General features: G+C 57.9%; 2 protein-coding genes across 2 annotated transcripts in view; both read right to left on the bottom strand.

Annotated features, from left to right (window-relative positions):
• Window positions 1–175, bottom strand: part of PER1 (period circadian regulator 1) — a 21,547-nt gene extending 21,372 nt beyond the window's left edge. The window contains exon 1 of the mRNA XM_034757300.1: window positions 118–175. The gene's annotated coding sequence lies outside the window, so the exon portion shown is untranslated. The remainder of the gene's footprint in view (window positions 1–117) is intronic.
• Window positions 176–2,362: 2,187 nt separating this feature from the next.
• Window positions 2,363–19,802, bottom strand: part of LOC117869933 (arachidonate 12-lipoxygenase, 12R-type-like) — a 30,150-nt gene continuing 12,710 nt past the window's right edge. Inside the window, exons 2-14 of the mRNA XM_034757031.1 lie at window positions 19,339–19,543; window positions 18,916–19,000; window positions 17,509–17,631; window positions 16,431–16,534; window positions 15,881–16,053; window positions 15,362–15,505; window positions 13,789–13,992; window positions 13,335–13,421; window positions 11,052–11,221; window positions 8,947–9,068; window positions 8,327–8,427; window positions 7,696–7,866; window positions 2,363–2,479 (exon numbers count right to left, since the gene is read on the bottom strand). Coding sequence (XP_034612922.1) covers window positions 2,363–2,479; window positions 7,696–7,866; window positions 8,327–8,427; window positions 8,947–9,068; window positions 11,052–11,221; window positions 13,335–13,421; window positions 13,789–13,992; window positions 15,362–15,505; window positions 15,881–16,053; window positions 16,431–16,534; window positions 17,509–17,631; window positions 18,916–19,000; window positions 19,339–19,543 — 1,806 coding nt within the window. The remainder of the gene's footprint in view (window positions 2,480–7,695; window positions 7,867–8,326; window positions 8,428–8,946; window positions 9,069–11,051; window positions 11,222–13,334; window positions 13,422–13,788; window positions 13,993–15,361; window positions 15,506–15,880; window positions 16,054–16,430; window positions 16,535–17,508; window positions 17,632–18,915; window positions 19,001–19,338; window positions 19,544–19,802) is intronic.

Raw genomic sequence — 19,802 nt, 5'->3', positions numbered from 1 at the left:
CCTCACAGCCCCCCCTGCCCTACGGGATCCTCGTAGCCGCCCCTCTGCCCTAGAGGATCCCCACAGCCCCGCCCTTCCGGACCCCCAGCCCCACGGCTCCCCACACGCCCCACTCACCGCGGCGCCGCTCCCCGTCTGTCCCTTTGGCTGCGCAGCCCCATGCCCAGCCCCGCCCCTCGCCCCCCGCCCCCATTGGCCGCCGCCGGCCCCGCCCCTCTCGCCGCCCATTGGCCGCCCAGGCGCTCGGTGGCTCCCATTGGCCAGCCGGGCCCCGGGCATGCAGGCGGCCGCGTGAGGCCGCGCGGCCTCGCCCCCGAGGGGCGTGTCCCGGCCTGGCATGCAGGGCCGCGCGTGACCCGGCCCCGCCCCCCGCCGCGGCCCATTGGCCCTCGCCACGAACGGCCCCGCCCCGCCGGCCGTCCATTGGCCGGCGCCTCGCCGCAGCGGCAGCTGGGGGGACACGTGCGGGCCCGGCGCACGGGGCAAGTGGCGGGGCTAGTGAGGGGGCGGGGAGCCCGGACGCCTGGGTTCCATCCCTGCCTCTGGGAGGGAAGGAGGTGGTCTGGGACCGAGGAGAGCAGGCGAAGCCTGCACTGCCCCCAGGAGCCCCATTTCCCAGCCTGACTCTGTACCCACCTGGAACAGGTGGGGAAACTGAGGCCGGGGCACAGGCAGGGGGACGCCCACAGCTGTACAGCGTGTCACTGGCAGAGCTCGTGGGCCTTCCTTCTACCACTAGCTTCCCCTGCTTTAACCCACCAGACTGCATTGCCCTCCCAGAGCTGGGGCGAGAACCCAGGAGTCCGGGCTCCTAGCCCCTCTGCTCTAACCCACCAGCCCACACTCCCCACTCCCCTCCCAGAGCCAGGGAGAGAACCTAGGAGTCCTGGCTCCCAGCCCCGCCTGCTCTAGCCCACCAGCCCCCACTCCCCTCCCAGAGCCAGGGAGAGAACCCAGGAGTCCTGGCTCCCACCCCCCCTCTCCAATCAGCACTGCCCAGGAAAGCGTATCTCAGCCGCTCATCTGGGGCAGGAGGCAGGTGAGGCTCCCGGCAGCCCCACCCCATGGCTCATGGGGCTGTGTTTGGGAATAGGAGGTCTGTGGGTGGTAGGAGCTGGGGCGGGGCCTGGGGAGCTAGGTTAGGAGGCGAGAACGCCTTGTTCCCGCTGCTATGGGACATCTATTAATAGCCGGAGCTGAGACAGCCCCAGGCTTTGGCTCTGCGGCACCAACCAGGCAAGCACCAATCTCGCTCTGGCAGCTGGATGGGGCCTACACCGGGGATCTCTCCAACCCCCTGACCCTGTCTTCCTCGTGTAGATTCAACCTTATGTCTAGTCCTGGTCCCTCTAACCACTAGACCCCACTTCCCTCCCTCAGCTGGAAATCAGGTGCTGAAACATGAGGGACTTGGTGCAGGATCCAGCATGTGAGACATAGAAATCGGGAGGATTTTGTGGCAGGATCCAGCGTGCAAGACGTAGAAATCTGGAGGATTTTGGGGCAGGATCCAGCGTGCGAGACGTAGAAATCGGGAGGATTTTGGGGCAGGATCCAGCGTGCGAAATGTAGAAATCGGGAGGATTTTGGGGCAGGATGCAGCGTGCGAGACGTCGAAATCGGGAGGATTTGAGGCAGGATCCAGTGTGTTGAAACATAGAAATCGGGAGGATTTGGGGCAGGATCCGGCGTGCGAGACATCAATGCAGAAGAGGATTGGAATATTATTCAGGACGCTCTGGATGACCTTGAAGACTGGAGTGGCAGAAATGGGATGAAACTCCATAGTCCAGAGCAAGGCCATGCATTTAGGGGCAAGAATTTGTGCGGCGAGCTGGGGGCTCGTCCGCTGGAAGCAACGGAGCAGGAGAGCGCTCTAGGCAGGTGGGTTGATCCTAGGCCAAGGAACCGCCAGTGTGATGGGGCAGCGAAAAAGGCAAAAGCGAACTAGGATGTATCCATGGAGATGGATACAGGCCGTCGTGTCAGACGAGGCACAGGTAAGACCCCATCCGGGACGCTGCCTCCAATTTGGCTCACCCATGCTTGGGAAAGATGAATTCAGACTGGAACCCGGTGCAGAGAAGAGTTCCTAGAATGATCACGGACATGGAGGGCCTGTCTTATGAGAGGAGACAGGAAAAACTGCTTTGTCTCGCCCAGCAAAAAGAGGACTGGGGGGGACGGGGACTGATTTCTCTATAAATACATCAGAGGGATTTGGGGCAGGATCCAGCCGGCGTGATGCTGAAATTGGGGGGATTGGGCGCAGGATCCAGCGTCTGTGATGCCAAAATTGGGGGGATTTGGGGCAAGACGGGGGGGGGGGGACGACACCGAGGGGTACAACGAGCGACTGAAGCTAAAGGACAATGTTCCCGCAAGAATAAGTGGCTATAAACTGGCCCTGGACAAATTCAGGCTGGACGTTAGACGGTTTCTCCCCATCCGCAGGGTGATCTTCTGGGACAGTCTCCCACTGGGAATTGCAGGGGGCAAACAGCTGAATTAGTTGTAAGAAGGAGCTGGGCAAATGGCTGAGGGCCATTGTATGACGGGGTTGCTTGGGAGGGTGGGGAGTGGGGCTTGACGTCCTGGGGCGGAGGGAAACACATTCCAGTTCCTTTCTTATGTTCTGAAGATCTCAGGCTTCAGGGCTCTGGCCAGTCGCCTGCAGGGGTCAGGAAGAAATCCCCTCCCCTGCCTGCCCAGTATATTCTGGGTTTTTCTCTTTCTTCTGGAGCATCGGGGATGGCCAAGCCAGAGATGGAACTCTGGCTGGCTGGGTGGCTGGGCCAGGGATCTGAGTTGGCACCAAAGATTCTTTCTCTCCGGTGCTCGGCTGGCTGGGTCTTGCTCATCTGGGTCAGCAGCTGTGTTTATGGGGTTTTTTCACCTTCCTCTGCAGCATGGGGTGCGGGTCATTTGCCAGGATCATCCAGCCTATCCTCTCCCTGTAGCACATAATAGTTTATGGCCTGTGCGCTGTGATACTTCAGTCTGATTTCAGTTGTTGCGTTGGTGTGCGGGGCTTGATGGCCTGTGAGGTACAGGAACTCAGAGGAGTCCCTCCCTTCTGGCCTTCAACGCTATGACTTTATATAATCAGGGGGTCTTTGGTGGAGAATTGAGCATGACAAAGAAATCAGGGTGATTTCATGGCGAATTCAGTGTGAGAAACACATCAGGGGGATTTGGTGCAGATATCAGCAGGGGAGATGGAAATCAGGGATTCAGTGCAGAATTCAGCGTGCAAAACAGAAATCGGGGGGAATTGGGTGCAGAATTCGGTGTGTTTGAAAGCGAAATGCAGGATTCAGTGTCAGTGATGGGGGAAATCAGGGAATTTGGGTGCAGAATTCAATGTGTGATGTAGAAATGGGGATTTGGATGCAGAATTCAGTGTGTGAGACAGAAGGCAGGGGGAACAGGTGCAGAATCAAGCAGGTGACACAGAAATCAGGGCAAGCTGATGCAGAATTCAGTGTGTGCATCACAGAAGTCAGGGAAATGTGATGCGGCAATCGGGGGGCTTACGTGCCGAATCCTGAGCACGTGCCGTAGAAACTGGAGGGGAGGAGGAGGTTGGTTGTTGAGTCAATGTTCAGTGTGGGCGAAGCAGAAATCATTGGATTCTTCGAGCACGTATCCGCGTGGACCCCACGAGATCAGGCTCTTTTGGCCAGCGGTGCCCATTGTACCCTTGCCCAGCTGTAGACAAAGGGCAGAGCCAACCCAGCCAACCCCTCCGTCCCTTTTCATTCCCTGGCGCAAAATAGCATTTAGCCCTGCCCGCCTAAGCCAGATGGGCAGGGCCCATGGGGGGAGTTTGCCTTCTGGTCCAGCGTGGGGCACCGATGCCCTGCCGGGCTCAGATGGGGGCTCATCTCACCTTTGCAGGGACATCAGCCCCCCGCCCCCATCTCTTGTGATCTGTGCCAGTTTAGTTAGCCGAGGGGTGAAAGGCTTTGGGTGTGGGATGCATTGCAGGGGGGGCTGAGTGCAATGCATGGGCCGTGCTAGCCAGAGGGACGGGCTGGCTGGTTGAACAGGCCCTTTCTGGGCTTAAATGGGGTTTGTTTAAAATTATTCACCCCCAAGGTCTCGGGGATACCTGGGGTTCAGCCTCATGGCTGAGATCTAGGGGTTGGCTGTGCTGGGGAATACACAGCCACCAGACCAAAACTCCCCTCCCAGAGCTGGGGATAGAACCCAGGAGTCCTGGCTCCCAACCCCCCTGCTCTAACCACTAGACCCCACTCCCCTCCCAGAGCCAGGGAGAGAACCCAGGAGTCCTGGCTCCCACTCCCCTCCCAGACCCAGGGAGCGAACCCCAGAGCCCTTGGCCGTGGGTGCTGCCCAGTGGCCCCTTGGTTCCCAGCTCAGCACTGGAGGAACCAGTCAAGGCTCCCTTGGTCCGGACTGTAGCCAGATGGGAATGGGGCTATGGCCCCGCCCCATTTCTCTAGCAGCAGGGAAGGCTGCCCCCTGCTGGCAGCCCCGGCACTCACCCAGCTCCACTGCGTGAGGGGGAGTCTTGATTTTTAACAGGGTCGGTTGTGGGGAAGGAGCCAGGACTCCTGGGTTCTCTCCCTGCCTCTGGGAGGGGAGCGGGGGCTGGGGAGTTAGAGCAGGGAGGGCTGGGAGCCAGGACTCCTGGGTTCTCTCCCTGGTTCTGGGAGGGGAGCGGGGGCTGGGGAGTTAGAGCAGGGAGGGCTGGGAGCCAGGACTCCTGGGTTCTGTTGTGAACTGGGCCAAACCTTGTTATGAGTTGAGCTAAAACCTCACTGAGATAGGCATGAGTCCCCCTTTCAATTAACAGAACTGTAACCATAAATCAACCCCCAAACCAAACACCTTCCCTAAGGGGGGGCGTGGGGTTGTTATGGGAAGGGCACCCCCCCACCCCCGAGCCGGAAAAGAGGCTTGAGGCTGGCTGCTAAGCCCCAGCTCCTTTCATTCCTGGGGCTGCCTCTGGGGCAGCGCAGTTGGTTATGCAGGGACCCTTCACCTGGCACCAAGATGCAGCCACCTCTGGGGCGGGGTGGCTGGTTATACAGGGACCCCTCGCCCGGCGCTGAGATGTGGCCACCTCTGGGGCGGGGCGGCTGGTTATACAGGGACCCCTCGCCCGGCGCTGAGATGCGGCTACCTCTGGGGCGGGGCGGCTGGTTATACAGGGCTCCCTCCCCTGGACAGTCGGCAGCACAGACAAACAGATGGACAGACAGCAGCTTGGGCGTTCTTCACAGGACATTTATTATTTGTACATTTTCACAGCATAAAGTCACTCCCCGTTCCCTCCACACGGTGCCTCGCCCCCCGCCTGCCAGGGAGCACGTGGGGAGGTGGGGGGGGGAGACCGACCCCCCCTCCCTCCGGCTGGGTCTAGGGGAATCCAGCCAGCCCTGCCCCCCCTCCACTCCCATCCCAGATGGCTTTAGAATTCGGGGTCGCTGGTCCCACTGTGGGGCACGGTGGGACCAGCGCCCCCAAAGCCGAGGGGCAGCAGTGACACCTGCCCCCCAGCCTGGGGAAAACACAGCCTGGGATCTGCCCCCCCCCCCCTCCCCAGCAGTTCACAATCCACACAGCCTGCTTGAAGGCACCCCCGGCTGCCCCACTGCCAAGCCAGCCTCATAGGGGGCAGGTGGGGGGCAGAGCCAGCCAGGTCCTCAGCTCCCGCGTTCCCTCCAGATGGGGAGCAGAGGACCCACCACGCTGCCCCCCCAAAACAGGCATCGTAGGGGACCCCGCACCAACGTCCCTCTGAGCTGGCAGGGGGGCCCCCGATCCGCCCCCCCCCGAGGGACACAGTCACACGTCACGTCTCCTAAGTGGGTGTGGGGGGGATCGTGCTATAGGGGCTGGCGGGGGGAGGGGTCGTGCTATGGGGCTGTCTCGGAGCTGGGAGAGGTTTAACGCTATGGGGCTATCAGGGAAGGTTTAATGTTACAGATGATTGACTCTAGGGGCTGGGGCAGGGAAAGGTGGGGGTCACTCATCACACGACACAGGGATGCAAAGCCGGGCAGGGTCCCGGTGGGGTGGTGGGGGGATCCGGCCGGCCAGTACCCCCCAATCGTACCCTTCCCACTGCTTCCTCCATTGCAGAGCAGCTCAGGGGTCACCCCCTGCTGGCCACCAGGGGAACCCCCCCCCACTAGGGGGTGGGGGAGGGGAATGCCCCATCGGTGCCCACACCCTGTCTGGGGGGCGGGAAGTCGCTGGCTCTGGGCTGCGCCAGCTTCTTTCCCCCCTCCTAGACAAGACTTAACCAGCCTCCCTGCTATGGGATCACCGAGCCCCCCTTCCCCAGCCAGGCCTGGGCCCTGCTGCTGGGTGGGGGACACTCTGGGGCCAGACAGTTAATGGGGAGCCAGCCTGCCCCACCTTGGGGCCTCTCTGGCCCCAGCGCGCCCCCCCCACATCACCAGAGAGAAGCTGGAACTGCTGGGCCATGGGGGAGGGGTGGATTTGGGGGCTCCCCCCTTTCCCCATGCAACCCCCACTTTAAGACTCTTAAAGGGCTTAGAGCTGGGGGTGTGACACAGCACTGCCCCCTCCCCAACATGAGGTGGGGGGGCAGGAAGATCAACCCCCAGCTCCCTCCCCTCCCCCCCAAGACAGGACTGCCAGTTGGCCTCAGGAATGTTACAAAAGCCCACAGGGTTGGGGCGGGGGGGAAGAGGAAGGTAAAGAAACTCATGACACACCCACCCCCGGCCCCACGTGGTGTGAGATGCAACCGTCTCTGGGGCGGGGCGGCTGGTTATCCAGGGACCCCTTGCCCGGCGCTGAGATGCAGCCACCTCTGGGGCGGGGCGGCTGGTTACACAGGGACCCCTCACCTTGCACTGAGATGCAGCCACCTCTGGGGCGGGGCGGCTGGTTACACAGGGACCCCTCACCTTGCGCTGAGATGCAGCCACCTCTGGGGCAGGGCGGCTGGTTACTCAGGGACCCCTTGCCTGGCACTGAGATGCAGCCACCTCTGGGGCGGGGTGGCTGGTTACACAGGGACCTCGCTTTGCGCTGAGATGCGGCCACCTCTGGAGCAAGGCGGCTGGTTATACAAGGATCCCTCACCCGACGCTGAGATGCGCCCACCTCTGGGGCAGGGCAGCTGGTTACACAAGGATCCCTCATGTGCCCTACAGCACAGGGCAGGTGTTTAACAGCTCTGTTGCAAAACTGGGAGGAGTTCAGGCCAGGGAGGGAAGGAGAATCCTGAGGCTGGTTGAAACAACACGGGTGGAATTTATGGGTGTCTGAATGGAATCCCCCAAAGTGCAGCTGGGCCGGGACACCTGGGTTCATGCCCCGGCTCAGGTGAAATGTCAGCGGGTCCTTTATTGTTACCACAGGGGGGGAAGAACTCAGCTGAACGGCTCATTAAAGAGACACCCCCAGCCGCAGCACAGCACCCCCTAGCGCCACTCTGGGGCCAGCCCTGCCAGCCAGGGGAGAGGACCCCCTGCTGAGCCCCCGTCCCACTCCCTGCAGCACAGCTCCCCCTAGTGCCGCTGTGGGGCCAGCCCTGCGAGTCAGGGGAGAGTGCCCCCTGCTGCCCCGGCCCCACAGCGCCCCCTAGTGCCACCCTGGGCCCAGCCCTGCCTGCCAGGAGAGACCGCCCCCCTGCTGCCCCTGCCTCGCTCCCTGCCCCATGGTGCCCCATAGCTCCCGTGTCCTCACCGAGTCCCCCGGCTCACAGCAGATGATCCAGAGGGTGAAGAGGATGGTGCTGGTGCTGTTGACTTCCGGGATGGTGTCCAGGTAGCTCTCCAGAGAGGTGGTGCCCTTGGCCTGGGGCGGGGGGTTCCTCATGGTGGCCGGGAAGTTGGGCATCCAAGCTCCAAGCTCGTACTGCGGCCCAGAGAGACCCCCGCAGTCAGAGCAGCAGGGGACCCCCCCCCAGCCCAGCTGGGGATCCCCTCCTCACCCCACCCAGGGGGCACACAGGGAAGGTCTGGCTCAGCAAAGAGACCTGGGCACCCGAGGCTTGGTCAGAGTCTTATCCATGGGCAATGATTAGGAAAGTCAAGGCGGGGGTTGGGGGTGCTGAGTGTGGCAGTAGGGGAGGGTTTTAGGGGGCTGAAGCAGGGTCTGCGGTCTCACTGGGGTTGGGTGCTGGGTGGGGGATTGGCTGCTAGGGCAGGGTCCTGGGGATTGAGGTGTCAGTGGGGTGGGGGGCAGGGTGGGGGTGTCAGTGGCTGGACCCCAGGCTGCTGTGCAGGGCAGGATGGGGGTGTCGGTGGTGGGACCCCAGGGCCCTGTGGGGGGGCAGGGAATGGGGCCCTGAGTGCCCAGGCTGGCCTCTCCCTACCTGCCCGTTGTTGAGGGCGGCGTGCCGGGCTGAGCAGCAATAGATCCACATGGTCAAGTACTTGATGAGCTCGGGGATGCTCTGCAGGGACGAGGGGAAGCCTGCGGGATGGAGAACAGGTGTCACTGACCCAGCCCGGCCCTGCCCCATGGCCTTGGGCTGGGACCCCACAGAGCCAGGTTTGATGCTTCCCTCTGCCAGAGCCTCCCCCGGTGAGTTGCTACCCTACTCCGGGCCTCAGCTCCACCCCGCACCAGCTCCCCGCCCTGTCCGTTCCCACGGCAGGTCCGTTCCCAGTCACCCCACGGCCCCGTCCCACCACTGTGACCCAGGCCACCCTGTCCCTGCGGGGTCAGACACCTTGCTCCCCATCCGGGGGTCGTGATCCCTGCCTGCAGGGCCACTTGATATGAGCTGGGGTCTGCCCCGATTGACTCCAATAGAGAGACGCCCATTGACACCAGCTGGGATCGTGCCCCATTGACTCCAATTGCAAGACGCCCATTGACACCAGCTGGGATCTGGCTGACAGATACACAGTCCAGAGATGCCCCCCAGCCAGCCCCGCAAGGAGCCCAGTGACCAGTGGCTGCAGAGCTCTGGGTTTACATGGCCCCTACCGGACACCTCATTCCCCAGGAAGCCTTCACGGAAGATCTCGTCTGCCCAGGCCTGCAGCTCGCAGTCGGCCAGGACGTGGGCGTCGCTGCGGTAATAGTGTCTGACGATGCCGGAGACGAAGCTGGAAACAGCAGAGATGTGTCATCTTGGTGGGGCAATGCAGGCCTCATCGCTCCCCAGTGCGCCAGCGTCACTCAGCCAGCATCTGCAAACAGCCCAATGCTACCATGCACCCTTCCCGGTATCTAGTGTCCCCTCCACTTCGCTCTTTCCTAGCTGCGGGAGCATGGCCTGGTGGCTAAGCCGCTGGCCTGAACTCCAGGAGATCCTAGATCTCGTCTACAGCAGAGTTGAAGTTTTCATTTCAAATTGGACTTGCTCTTGTGGAAGTTAATACATTAAATAAGCGTCGCCACTGACACCAAATGTCTTGGCTTGACTGAAACCAAGTGTTTCCATTCACCCGCAACAAGACTTTTTCCCGGAATTTGGTTTTGGGCAAAATTCCCAAAAGTTTGACTTTTCCTCTCCATTTTTCTGTATTTACAAGTTTTCATTCATTTTTCCAAAGCCAACGAATCTACCACACAAAGTAAGTAACGGGGGTTCGGATAAAGGCAGGGGAGGGGATGTGACATATCTATCTTCTGGGTCTACATTGATCATAGACCTCTAATAAATCAGCCCAAATTGCTTTGAATTTTTCGGACATTCCCTTTCTCTGGAATGCCAGCCATTTGCTAGCTGTGTGATCAGCCAGATCGCCAAGCCAGGCATCAATGTTTGATGGGGGTTGACTTTTCCATTGTGGTAGGGTTAATTTTTTAGTGCCCAAAGCTGCCTGTTGGCACCACGCTACCTTGTTACCAGGGAACCTCCAGGTATCAGGAATAGAATCTGTGACACACTATACCTCAAAATAGCTCCCTGTAAAACCCATATGCATCATTCATATATAGTTGTCATATTTCATACAAAGCATGCCATGTACGATATCATATGAAAGGTCATGATCTGCTGAAACCCCTTGTTCTTTCCAAATATGTGTATCATTAGTGTGTATGAAGTTATGAGATTTTGCTGGGTGGTTGTTACTGAAATATGCTGTAAATTTGCTAGTGACATACAAAGAACTTTCCCCCACCCCACCCATGGGTGTTCACAAACCATTAATAAGCAGGGAAGTTGTAATCAAGGGATTTACAATTCAATGAGGGCTGCCCAAGCCCCACACAATGGGGACTGCTCCCCTCTCTGACCCATTTGCACAAGACCCACCGGGGGATTGCTCAACCCAGTGACTCAGCAAAGCCCATCAGGGCATGTCCGGGCAAGTGTCTTATAGATACATGGACTGAGAGTATAAAATAAGGGACAGTGGCACCATTCCTTGGCCTTTCTCCTCCCTGACCTACGCTGGAAGCAACAAGAACGCTGGGAAGACGAAAACTTTAAACTGAGGAGACTGGTCCCAGGCTTCAGGGAGAAGCCTGTGTATGAAGAATTGTAACATCCAGTGGGATGAGAAAATTGTTTGCTCTAAATGCTGCCTAGGTAATAAGGTTTAAGATTCAGACAGTGCGCTTACCTTTTATTTTCTTTGGTAACTATCTCTAACCCCTTATGCCTACCACGTATAATCACTAAAAAAAAAAACTATCTTTCTGTAGCTAATAAACCTGTTTTATATTTTACCTAAAACAATTTGGTTTGGTTGAAGTGCTCAGGAAATCTCAGCTCAGGTACAAAGACTGGTGCATGTCCTCTCCGCATTGAGGGAGGGGCGGACTGGGTAATAAACTGAAACTGACCAGGCTTCTGACCAGGGCAAGATGGTATAGTTCTGGTGTGCAAGGCTGGAGAGAATTGTCTGGTCCCCTTCTCTGTGTGATTCACGAGTGGCTCAAGGATCATTCATGCAATCTAGCTGGGTGTTGGGGGCGGTGTCTTTGAAAAAGTGCCTTTTGGGGAATTACAGTTTTTTTAAACTCAGAATTCTTTACATGGCAGGAAAGCCGTGTTTCTAAGCAACTCTGAGCTGGTGAGAATTTTCCACATGCCATCTGCTTCCTCGCCACCCTCTGCCCCGGCTCCTGCTCCTTACCTCTCAATGGCCGACCAGATCTTCAGCCCATCATCCCTGTAGTAGTAATTGGGAATGCAGTCAACCCCACGCTCTTGGATGTCATCAGGGAAGCAGAGGGAGGAATAGGTCAGGCAGGACATGCCCTTGGCCATCAGCACCTTGGTCCCCTCAAGCCCTGAGCCCATGGCCTGGGAAGGGACCAGAGACAGAGCCTTCAACCTCTGAGTCACCGGGCCGGGGGGTGGGTTAGAATGAAATACCGCCACAATCTATTTCAGCGCAACCCGATGACCGACAATACACCCCGTGACAAATGTGCCTCCCCGATGTTTCGCTTTGCATTGTACCCCAAAAATGACCAATCACTCGCAACCCCAGATGTTTTTCCAACCAGTTCTTAGAAACCTCCAATGACGGAGATTCCAAAACCTCTATGCTTGCTCCAGAGTTAACTATCTTTAGAGAGAGAAAGCATTTCCGAATATCTAACCTAAATCTCCCTTGTTGCAGATTAAGCCCATTACTTCTTGTCCTGCCTTCAGCAGGACCAGAGAACATTTGATCATCATCCTCTTTGTAACATATTTGAAGACTATCAGGTCACCCCCTCGGTCTTCTTCTCTCAGGACTAAATGTGTCCAGTTTTTTTTAAACCTGGCCTCATAGATCAGGGTTTCTAAGCCTATCATGTTTATTGCTCTTTTCCGGACTCTCTCCAATTTGGTCACATCTTTCCTAAAGTGTGACATCTCCCCCCCACCCCCACATTCTCCAGCTGAGGTCTCACCAGGACCAGACAATGACCTCCCTGGTTTTACACATGACACACCCATTAATACAGCCTAGAATGATATTAGCCTTTTTCCCAACTGCATTGCATTGTTGTCTTATATTCCATTTGGGACCCCACCACAACTCCCAGATCCTTTTGAGCAGTACGACCCCTGGCAGCCAGTTATGTCCCATTGTGCAGGTGGGCACTGGAGTTTTCCTTCCTCAGTGGCGCACTTTGCATTTGTCTCCTTTGAATTTCAGCTTGTTGGTTTCAGCCCAATTTTCCAAGCTGTCGCAATCGCTTTGAGTTCTAATCCTGCCTGTTGAAGTGCTTGCAACCCATCCTGGCTTGGTGTCAGCCTCAAATTTTATCAACGATCTCTCCACTCCGTTATCCGAGTCATTCATGACAATATTGAATAGTGACGAACCAGGCCTGTCCTCTTGTGGGACCCCACTAGATTCCCTGTTTGACAGAGGACCATTGAGAACCCACTCTTGGAGTCTGGTCTTTCAACCACCCATAGTAATTCCGTCCAGCCCAAATTTCCCTCGTTTGCACATGGGATGTGTCAAAAGACTAAAATCAAGATATATCACGTCTACTGCTTCTCCCCAGCCACTAGGCCAGCAACACTGTCCAAGAAGGCAATTAGATTGGTTTGGCATGATTTGTTCTTGACAAATCCATGTGGGCCCTTCCTTCTAACCCTATGATCCTCTGGGTACATATTGATTGTTTAATAATTTGTTCCAGTATCTTCCAGTTAGACTGACTGGTTTATAATTCCCTGGGTCCTCTTTGTTCTTCCTTTCAAAGACAGATGCCGTGTTTGCCCTTCTCCAGCCCGCTGGGACCTCACCCGTCCTCCAGGAGATCTGGAAGTTAATTGCTAACAGTACTGACGAGCTGAAAGCAGAGGCTGCATCCGCAGAGCCGTACAGTGCAAACACCGGGACTAACTGAGATGGAGGCTGGCCCGAAGGATCTGCTCTCCGGGAGGTTCCTGATGCAGTTTTCAAGGCGAGACAATACGGGAAGAGAGCTTCAGGGGTTCCAGGTGACCTCGGGTGACAGGTGCATTTTACTCCCAAGTACATGGCTCTGGGATGGGAGTGGGGGCTAGTGGTTAGAGCAGGGGGGGCTGGGAGCCAGGACTCCTGGGTTCTCTCCTGGCTCTGGGAGGGGAGTGGGGGCTGGTGGTTAGAGCTGGGGGAGCAGGGAACCAGGACTCCTGGGTTCTCTCCCCAGCTCTGGGAGGAGAGTTGGGGCTGGTGGTTAGAGCAGTGGAGGCTGGGAGCCAGGACTCCTGGGTTCTCTCCCCAGCTCTGGGAGGAGAGTGGGGGCTGGTGGTTAGAGCAGTGGGGGCTGGGAGCCAGGACTCCTGGGTTCTCTCCCCAGCTCTGGGAGGAGAGTTGGGGCTGGTGGTTAGAGCAGTGGGGGCTGGGAGCCAGGACTCCTGGGTTCTCTCCCCGGCTCTGGGAGGGGAGTGGGGTCCAATGCCCCTGACCATGGCATCCTCTCACCCTTTCAATGATCCCTCCGCGTCTGAGTAGCAGGGTCCTGCCCACGACGTTGATGTGCAGCGTGTAGCGGGTGTGGGGCAGCAGCAGCTGTGGGGGAAGAGACACAGCAGTGGGTGAGGGCAAGCAGGGAGCCACCCCCACCCCTGCATGTATCGGGGGGAGGCAAGGACCTGGCCCCTCTGATAAGCCAGCAGCGGCTCCTTCTTCCCCATCATCCAGGAGGTGGGGGATGTGCTGGACCACGATGGGTAGAACGTAGCCAGCGTGGGGCAAGCCCAGCCTGGCACACCGGGCACACACACCCTGCCTGCCTGGTACATGCAGGTGTGGCTGGGCACAGGTGGGTGCCGGCAGTGGGGCCCGTCTGGCACGCTTCCCCTGCTGGGCTCTTCTCTCCCGCACATCTGAGCACAGCGGGCCCCGGGGGGTGGGGGCGGCCCAGCCCCTCTCTCACCTTGAAGAGCGGGTGGCACATGGGCAGCTGGCGCAGGGTGGCCAGGGTGAAGGCCTCGTCAATCAGGTGGGTGAGCAGCAGGTGGCTGACGGACTCATGCACCAGGAACTCGGCATAGCGCACCCAGGTCTTGGCCAGGATCCAGTCCCACTCGGAGTCGCTGGGCAGGAAGATGGGGCTGTCGGGGCCTGGGCATTGGCTGAGCTGTGGGGGGGTGGGAGAGAGACACAGGAGGATTCGGGGGCCGGGTTGGTGCAGGCCGGGGGTGTGAATCCTGCTGCTTCCCCAGGGGAGCCCAGGGGCTGGGACCCGGCTGCCAGGATGAGGGGACATGACGGTACAGCAAATCCAGTGTTAGGAAGAGGAGACACACAGCTGGGGTGCGCGCACACACACACACACACACACACACACACACACACACACAGAGCTTGGGTGTGTGTATGCACACAGCTGAGCACACACAGAGCTGGAGTGTGCATATACACACAACTGGGGTGTGCATACCCTACCCCTAGCCCTATCTCTAGCTCCTTATTCCTAACCCTACTCTATACCCTACCACTAACCGTATTCTTTACCCTAATCCTAATTCCTTACCCCAACCCTACTCTAAACCCTAACCCTTAACCCTACTGTATACCCCAGCCCTAACTCCTTACCCCTAACCCTGCTCTATACCCTAACCCTAACCCTACTCTATACCCCAGCCCTAACTCCTTACCCCTAACCCTACTCTATACCCGAACCCCTTACCCCTAAACCTACTCTATACCCGAACCCTAACTCCTTATCCCTAATCCTACTCTATATCCTAACCGTACTCTATACCCCAACCCTAACCCTACTCTATACCCTAACCCTACTTTATACACTAATCCTAATTCCTTACCCCCAACCCTCCTCTAAACCCTAACCCCTTACCCTACTCTATAACCTAACCTAACCCGAATCTTTACCCTCACCCTAACCTTACCCGGCCCCGCTGTGGAAGGGACAGACAGTGCAGGTGCATGCATCGGGATTCAGCTCCGGGGACAAAGGGCTGGAGTTCAGAGCGAGGTGCCAGTGAGTCTGCAGAGACCCACTCGCTGCCAGCAGAGATGGGGGTGGCCCAGAGTAGTGTCTGTCGGGGGTGCTGGGAGCCAGGACTCCTGGGTTCTCTCCCCGGCTCTGGGAGGGGAGTGGGGGCTGGTGGTTAGAGCAGGGGGGCAGGAGCCAGGACTATTGGGTTCTATCCCCGGCTCAAGGAGGGCAGTGGAGTCTAGTGGGTTAGAGCAGGGGGGGCTGGGAGCCAGGACTCCTGGGTTCTATCCCCGGCTCAAGGAGGGCAGTGGAGTCTAGTGGGTTAGAGCAGGGGGGGCTGGGAGCCAGGACTCCTGGGTTCTATCCCCGGCTCTGGGAGGGGAGTGGGGGCTGGTGGTTAGAGCAGGGGGGGCTGGGAGCCAGGACTCCTGGGTTCTCTCCCTGGGGCAGTTCCTTAGACGGCAATGCCCAGCCCTGGGACTGTGTAGGGGTGGGGGCTGCGTGGGGGTCCCACTAGGCAGCGTGTGGGGGCGCCAGGGGCTGTTACCTGGATGGCCACGGGGACGAGCTCCCCGGAAGGCTGCAGGTGCAGCAGGCAGAGGGGCGCGGCGATGTACTGCTGGTAGCCGTTGATCGTGTTGGCCGGGACGCCCTCCAGGATTTTATAGTCAGCGAGGAAGATGTTCCCCTTCTGCAAGACACAGGGAGAGCAGACCAGAGTGTGGGGGCTGATGGGGGCCAGCATATCCAGGGGTGCAGAGAGGGGACCCCAGGGCATGGGGGAATGCTGGAATGCCAGCGCTGCGAGCTTGCCTGCAGCAGTACCCTATCCCAGTGCTGTGAGTTTCCCCGCAGCAGTGCCTCTCCCAGTGCCGTGAGCTTCCCTGCAGCAGTGCCCTGGGACTAGCCCCTGGAGTCGAGTGGTCAGTGTGAGCGTGGCCACTGGCTCTGGAGTTGGGCCAACTGGACACCTCTGACCCGTGGCTGCTTGTGCCCGGAGCGACACTGGGGAGAGAGCCAGAGCGCAGCCAAGTCCCCCCAGGGGTGTCCCTGGCGCCCCACTTACCTCCAGCTCGTCCTGCAGGCTGGTGCTCTCCCCCAGGGAGGAGGCCACCATGGCCGGTGTGACAGGGAAGTTGCAGGGGAGCTCTGTGCAGCGCCGGATCACCACCGGGTGGACCCCGTTCAGGAACTGGTACCCGAAGAACGTGTCCTCTCGCCAGTGCGCCCGCACGTACTCTGGGGGGACACAGGCAGGGCACCCACAGGTTAATGTGCCCTGTCGGGGCTCAGGGGAGCCGGGTTTGAGTCCTACCCTGGGTGCCTGGGGCAGCTTTTGGCGACTCTCAGGGCCACGGCCTCCCCCTGCTGGAGAACGGAGCTAACGGTCCAGCATGAGGGGGCCTGATCTCAGTGGGGGTCTGGGCAGCACCTGGCACAAGGCTGGGGGGGGTCCCTGATCGCAGTCGGGGGGGGGGTCTGGGCAGGACCTGGCACAAGCAGTGCTGGGGTCTCTAGTGGCTTGCGTCACACTTCCCAATCACCCTGCTCCGTGCGTGGGGGCTCCGGTGGGCCCAGGTGAGTGGGATTTGGGGGTGGGTCGGGGGGTCACCCACCTGTGATCGGGGTCTTGTTGAAACAGAAAACCTTGTTGATGTCGTCCAGCTTCGCCCAGGAGTTGGTGCAGCTCAGGAAACCCTTCAGCCGCAGCTCCACCTGCCTGGGGGGAGAGAGGGGCAGGGTGAGCGTGTGAGAGCGCCGAGGGGGGGGGCCTTGGGAAGGGGATAGTCTTTCCTCCCCCCGAGAACCAGGCATAACAAATAGGGTTCCCCCTTTCTCCCCCCCAGAGACGCACTGGTGGCAAAGTGGAGCCACGCAAGGGGCAGCTGCCCCCTGTCGGAGTGATGGCTGCAGACTCAGGCAGCATGGTCGTGTTGGTTACACCTGGGTTTTCAAGCTCTTCTCCCCTACGACAAGGACTAGAGTGAGTAGTATGGGATGAGGGGTGTATGGGGATAGCTAGAAAGACAGGTAGATTGATGGGTGGGGATGGAGAGAATGAGAGAGAGAGAGAGAATGGATGTGTATGGGAATAGATAGAGTTAGGTATAGAGTAGGGCTAGGGATAAGGGTTAGGTTATAGAACAGGGTTAGGGGTTAGTCCCTGGGGTTGGGCCTTGGGGGCTGGGCTGCACACACACATCCCTCCTGCACCGCAGGAAGGTGGATGTCTTGGGGAAGGGTCACAGTTAAGGTTACGGAAAGATGTCAGGCTACACGGTCAGGTTAGGGCTAGGGAAGGACTATAGGGCATAGGCAGAATGAGAGAAAGGGTATGGGACATGGGTTACGGTAGGATTAGGGAAAGGAGAGAGTACACAATTAGGGTTAGGGCTAGGGTTTGGGTTTAGTCTCTGGGAATGACCTGGGCTGTGGGGGCCGGAAGTCACACATTGACCCCGTGCTCAAGGAAGAGGGAGGTCTTGATGAAGGGTTAGGGTTAGTGTATAGGGTTAGGGTTAGTGTATAGGGTTGTGTATAGGGCTAGGGTTAGTGTACAGGATTAGGGTTAGGGGTAGTGTACAGGGTTGTGTACATGGTTAGGGTTACTGTACAGGGTTAGGGGTAGTTTCTAAGGGCAGGTCTAGGGGCAGGCATTGGGAACGGGTCTGGCTGTGGGGAAGCAGAACTCACGCGTTCAACCCGCGCAGCAGGAAGTTGGTGCTCTTGGTGAAGGAGTACATGGTGTTACAGTCCAGCTCAATGATGTTGTCCACTGCCAGACACCGGGGCAGTCCGGCAGCGTACTCCTTCCACCTGGGCAGGGAGAGATTGCAGGGGACGTCAGCCCTGGCCTGCCCCTGTGTCACGTTATTGACACAAACTGTGACTGTATAGACCATTGTTGCAACCAAGATCCTGTAGTGGCACCAAATCTTGTACAAAGGAGGTCAAATAAGGTGTCTATAAGGAGGTTATGGTTTACTGGTTATGATTATGCTATCTGTATGCAAGTGTCATTTTTGTATTTAAAATTATAAGTATTGGCTCTATACTGTCTGTAGTTCAAACTTGTGCTGTGCTTCTGGGTGACACCCCAGACAACTTGGCATCAGCTCTGCCTAACCTGCTTGATGGCCCATTAAGGACCATCAGCTACAACTGACCCATTGAGAGACGGCAGATCCGCCTTGTGACACTGCAAGGCATGCAGGGACCTGCCTACAGAGAGAACTCGGAGGTTATTCCAAGCCATGTGCTGGGCAGCTTGTGTTTGGAACAAAGAAAGCAGAGGCCACATGGCAAGAGACTATAACAGGCTGCTGCATCTCCTCCATCTTGTCTTCAATCCTGCTTCTTACTTCTGGAGGAACCTTGCTACCAACTGAAGCTCTGAACAAAGGACTGAATGACCCATCCCAGCTATGGATGGACTCCAGAGACTTGATTTGAACCTGCAGTTTATTCTATCACTGCTACAAGCCTGAACCAAGAACTTTGCCATTACTGGATGTAATTGATTCCATTTAACCACTTCCAGCTCTCATCTATATTTCTTTCTTTTATGAATAAACCTTTGGATTTTAGATTCTAAAGGATTGGCAACACCATGATTTGTGGGTAAGATTTTACTTGTATATTGAGCTGGGTCTGGGGCTTGGCCCTTTGGGATCAGGAGAACCTTTTTTCTTTTACTGGGGTCTTGGTTTTCATAACCATTTGTTCCCATAACGAGTGGCACTGGTGGGGATCCTGGGAAACTGGAGTGTCTAAGGGAATTGCTTGTGTGACTTGTGCTTAGCCAGTGGGGTGAGACCGAAGTCTTCTCTGTTTGGCTGGTTTGGTTTGTCTTGGTGTGCAAAGGAACCCCAGCCTTGGGCTGTAACTGCCCTGCTCTAAGCAATTTGTCCTGAATTGATACTCTCAATTGTGTCCGGCCAGAGGCAGCATCGATACACCCTGCCCCGCCAAACCCAGCCACCCTCAGCCACAGTCCCGGGCCTACCTGTCCTGCAGTTCCTATCGCCCCCTCCATCCCCAGGACCCCGCGCAGGCCTGAGCCCCGGGGAGTTCCCCCAACCCCCACGGGGTCTCACTCACCCATAGCACTCGCGTCGGTGCATCAGCTCAGCCTGCCGCTGCTCCAGCAGCAACGGGGAATCGGCATCGTCACAAACCAACTGGCCTGGGGGAGAGGAGAGAACATGAGAGAGAGAGACAGGGGTGTCTATGGGATAGATAGATAGATTAGATAGCGGGTGTGTATGGGAATGGATAGACAGACAGGGGTGTAGACAGGGATGGGTGGATGGGGACTGATAGAGGGGTGTGTACAGGGATGGATAGACAGAGGGGTGTGTACAGGGATGGATAGACAGAGGGGTGTGTACAGGGATGGACAGATAGACGGGGTGGATGGAGATGGACAGATAGAGGGGTGTGTACGGGGACAGCTAGCTCGCTATGACCCCAAGCAGCACCAGGCCAACTCCCATGCCCTGCTCGCAGCCCGCAGCCCCCTACCTTTGCCCTCCCGCAGCTCCAGGGTGCAGTAGCCCTCGATCCACTGGTAGCAGGGGAAGTGGTAGCTCTGGCCGTGTGGGGAGACGACCTCCACGAAGCTGCAGTACCAGTTGTCGGTGGGGTAGAAGGAGTAGGGCTCCTTGTGGAGCCGCACCAGGACAATGTCCCCCAGCCAACGCCGGCTGCACAGCTTGAACTCCTCCACCTGCAATGGGGGGGACGGAGACGGATGGACGACCGGAGCGTGAGGGTGTGACTCAGGGATTAATCCAGCAACTCAGGGATGAACCGTCAGCATCTGTCTCCCCCCCACAAATAAAACACATGTTGGCCTCCTGTGCCCCCATTGTGTGGAAGTCTCCAAGGAAACACAGATCGACCAGGTCATGGTTGCAACTACTGTTCTACTCAGCACCTGCCTTTCATTAGCCTGGAGGTAGAGGCCAAGGGTTACCGGTTTGGCT

The sequence above is a fragment of the Trachemys scripta genome, chromosome 25 (genome assembly GCF_013100865.1).
Source record: "Trachemys scripta elegans isolate TJP31775 chromosome 25, CAS_Tse_1.0, whole genome shotgun sequence".
NCBI lineage: Eukaryota > Metazoa > Chordata > Testudines > Emydidae > Trachemys > Trachemys scripta.
Note: the sequence above shows the minus strand (reverse complement) of the source record. Positions and strands in the feature narration are given on the sequence as shown.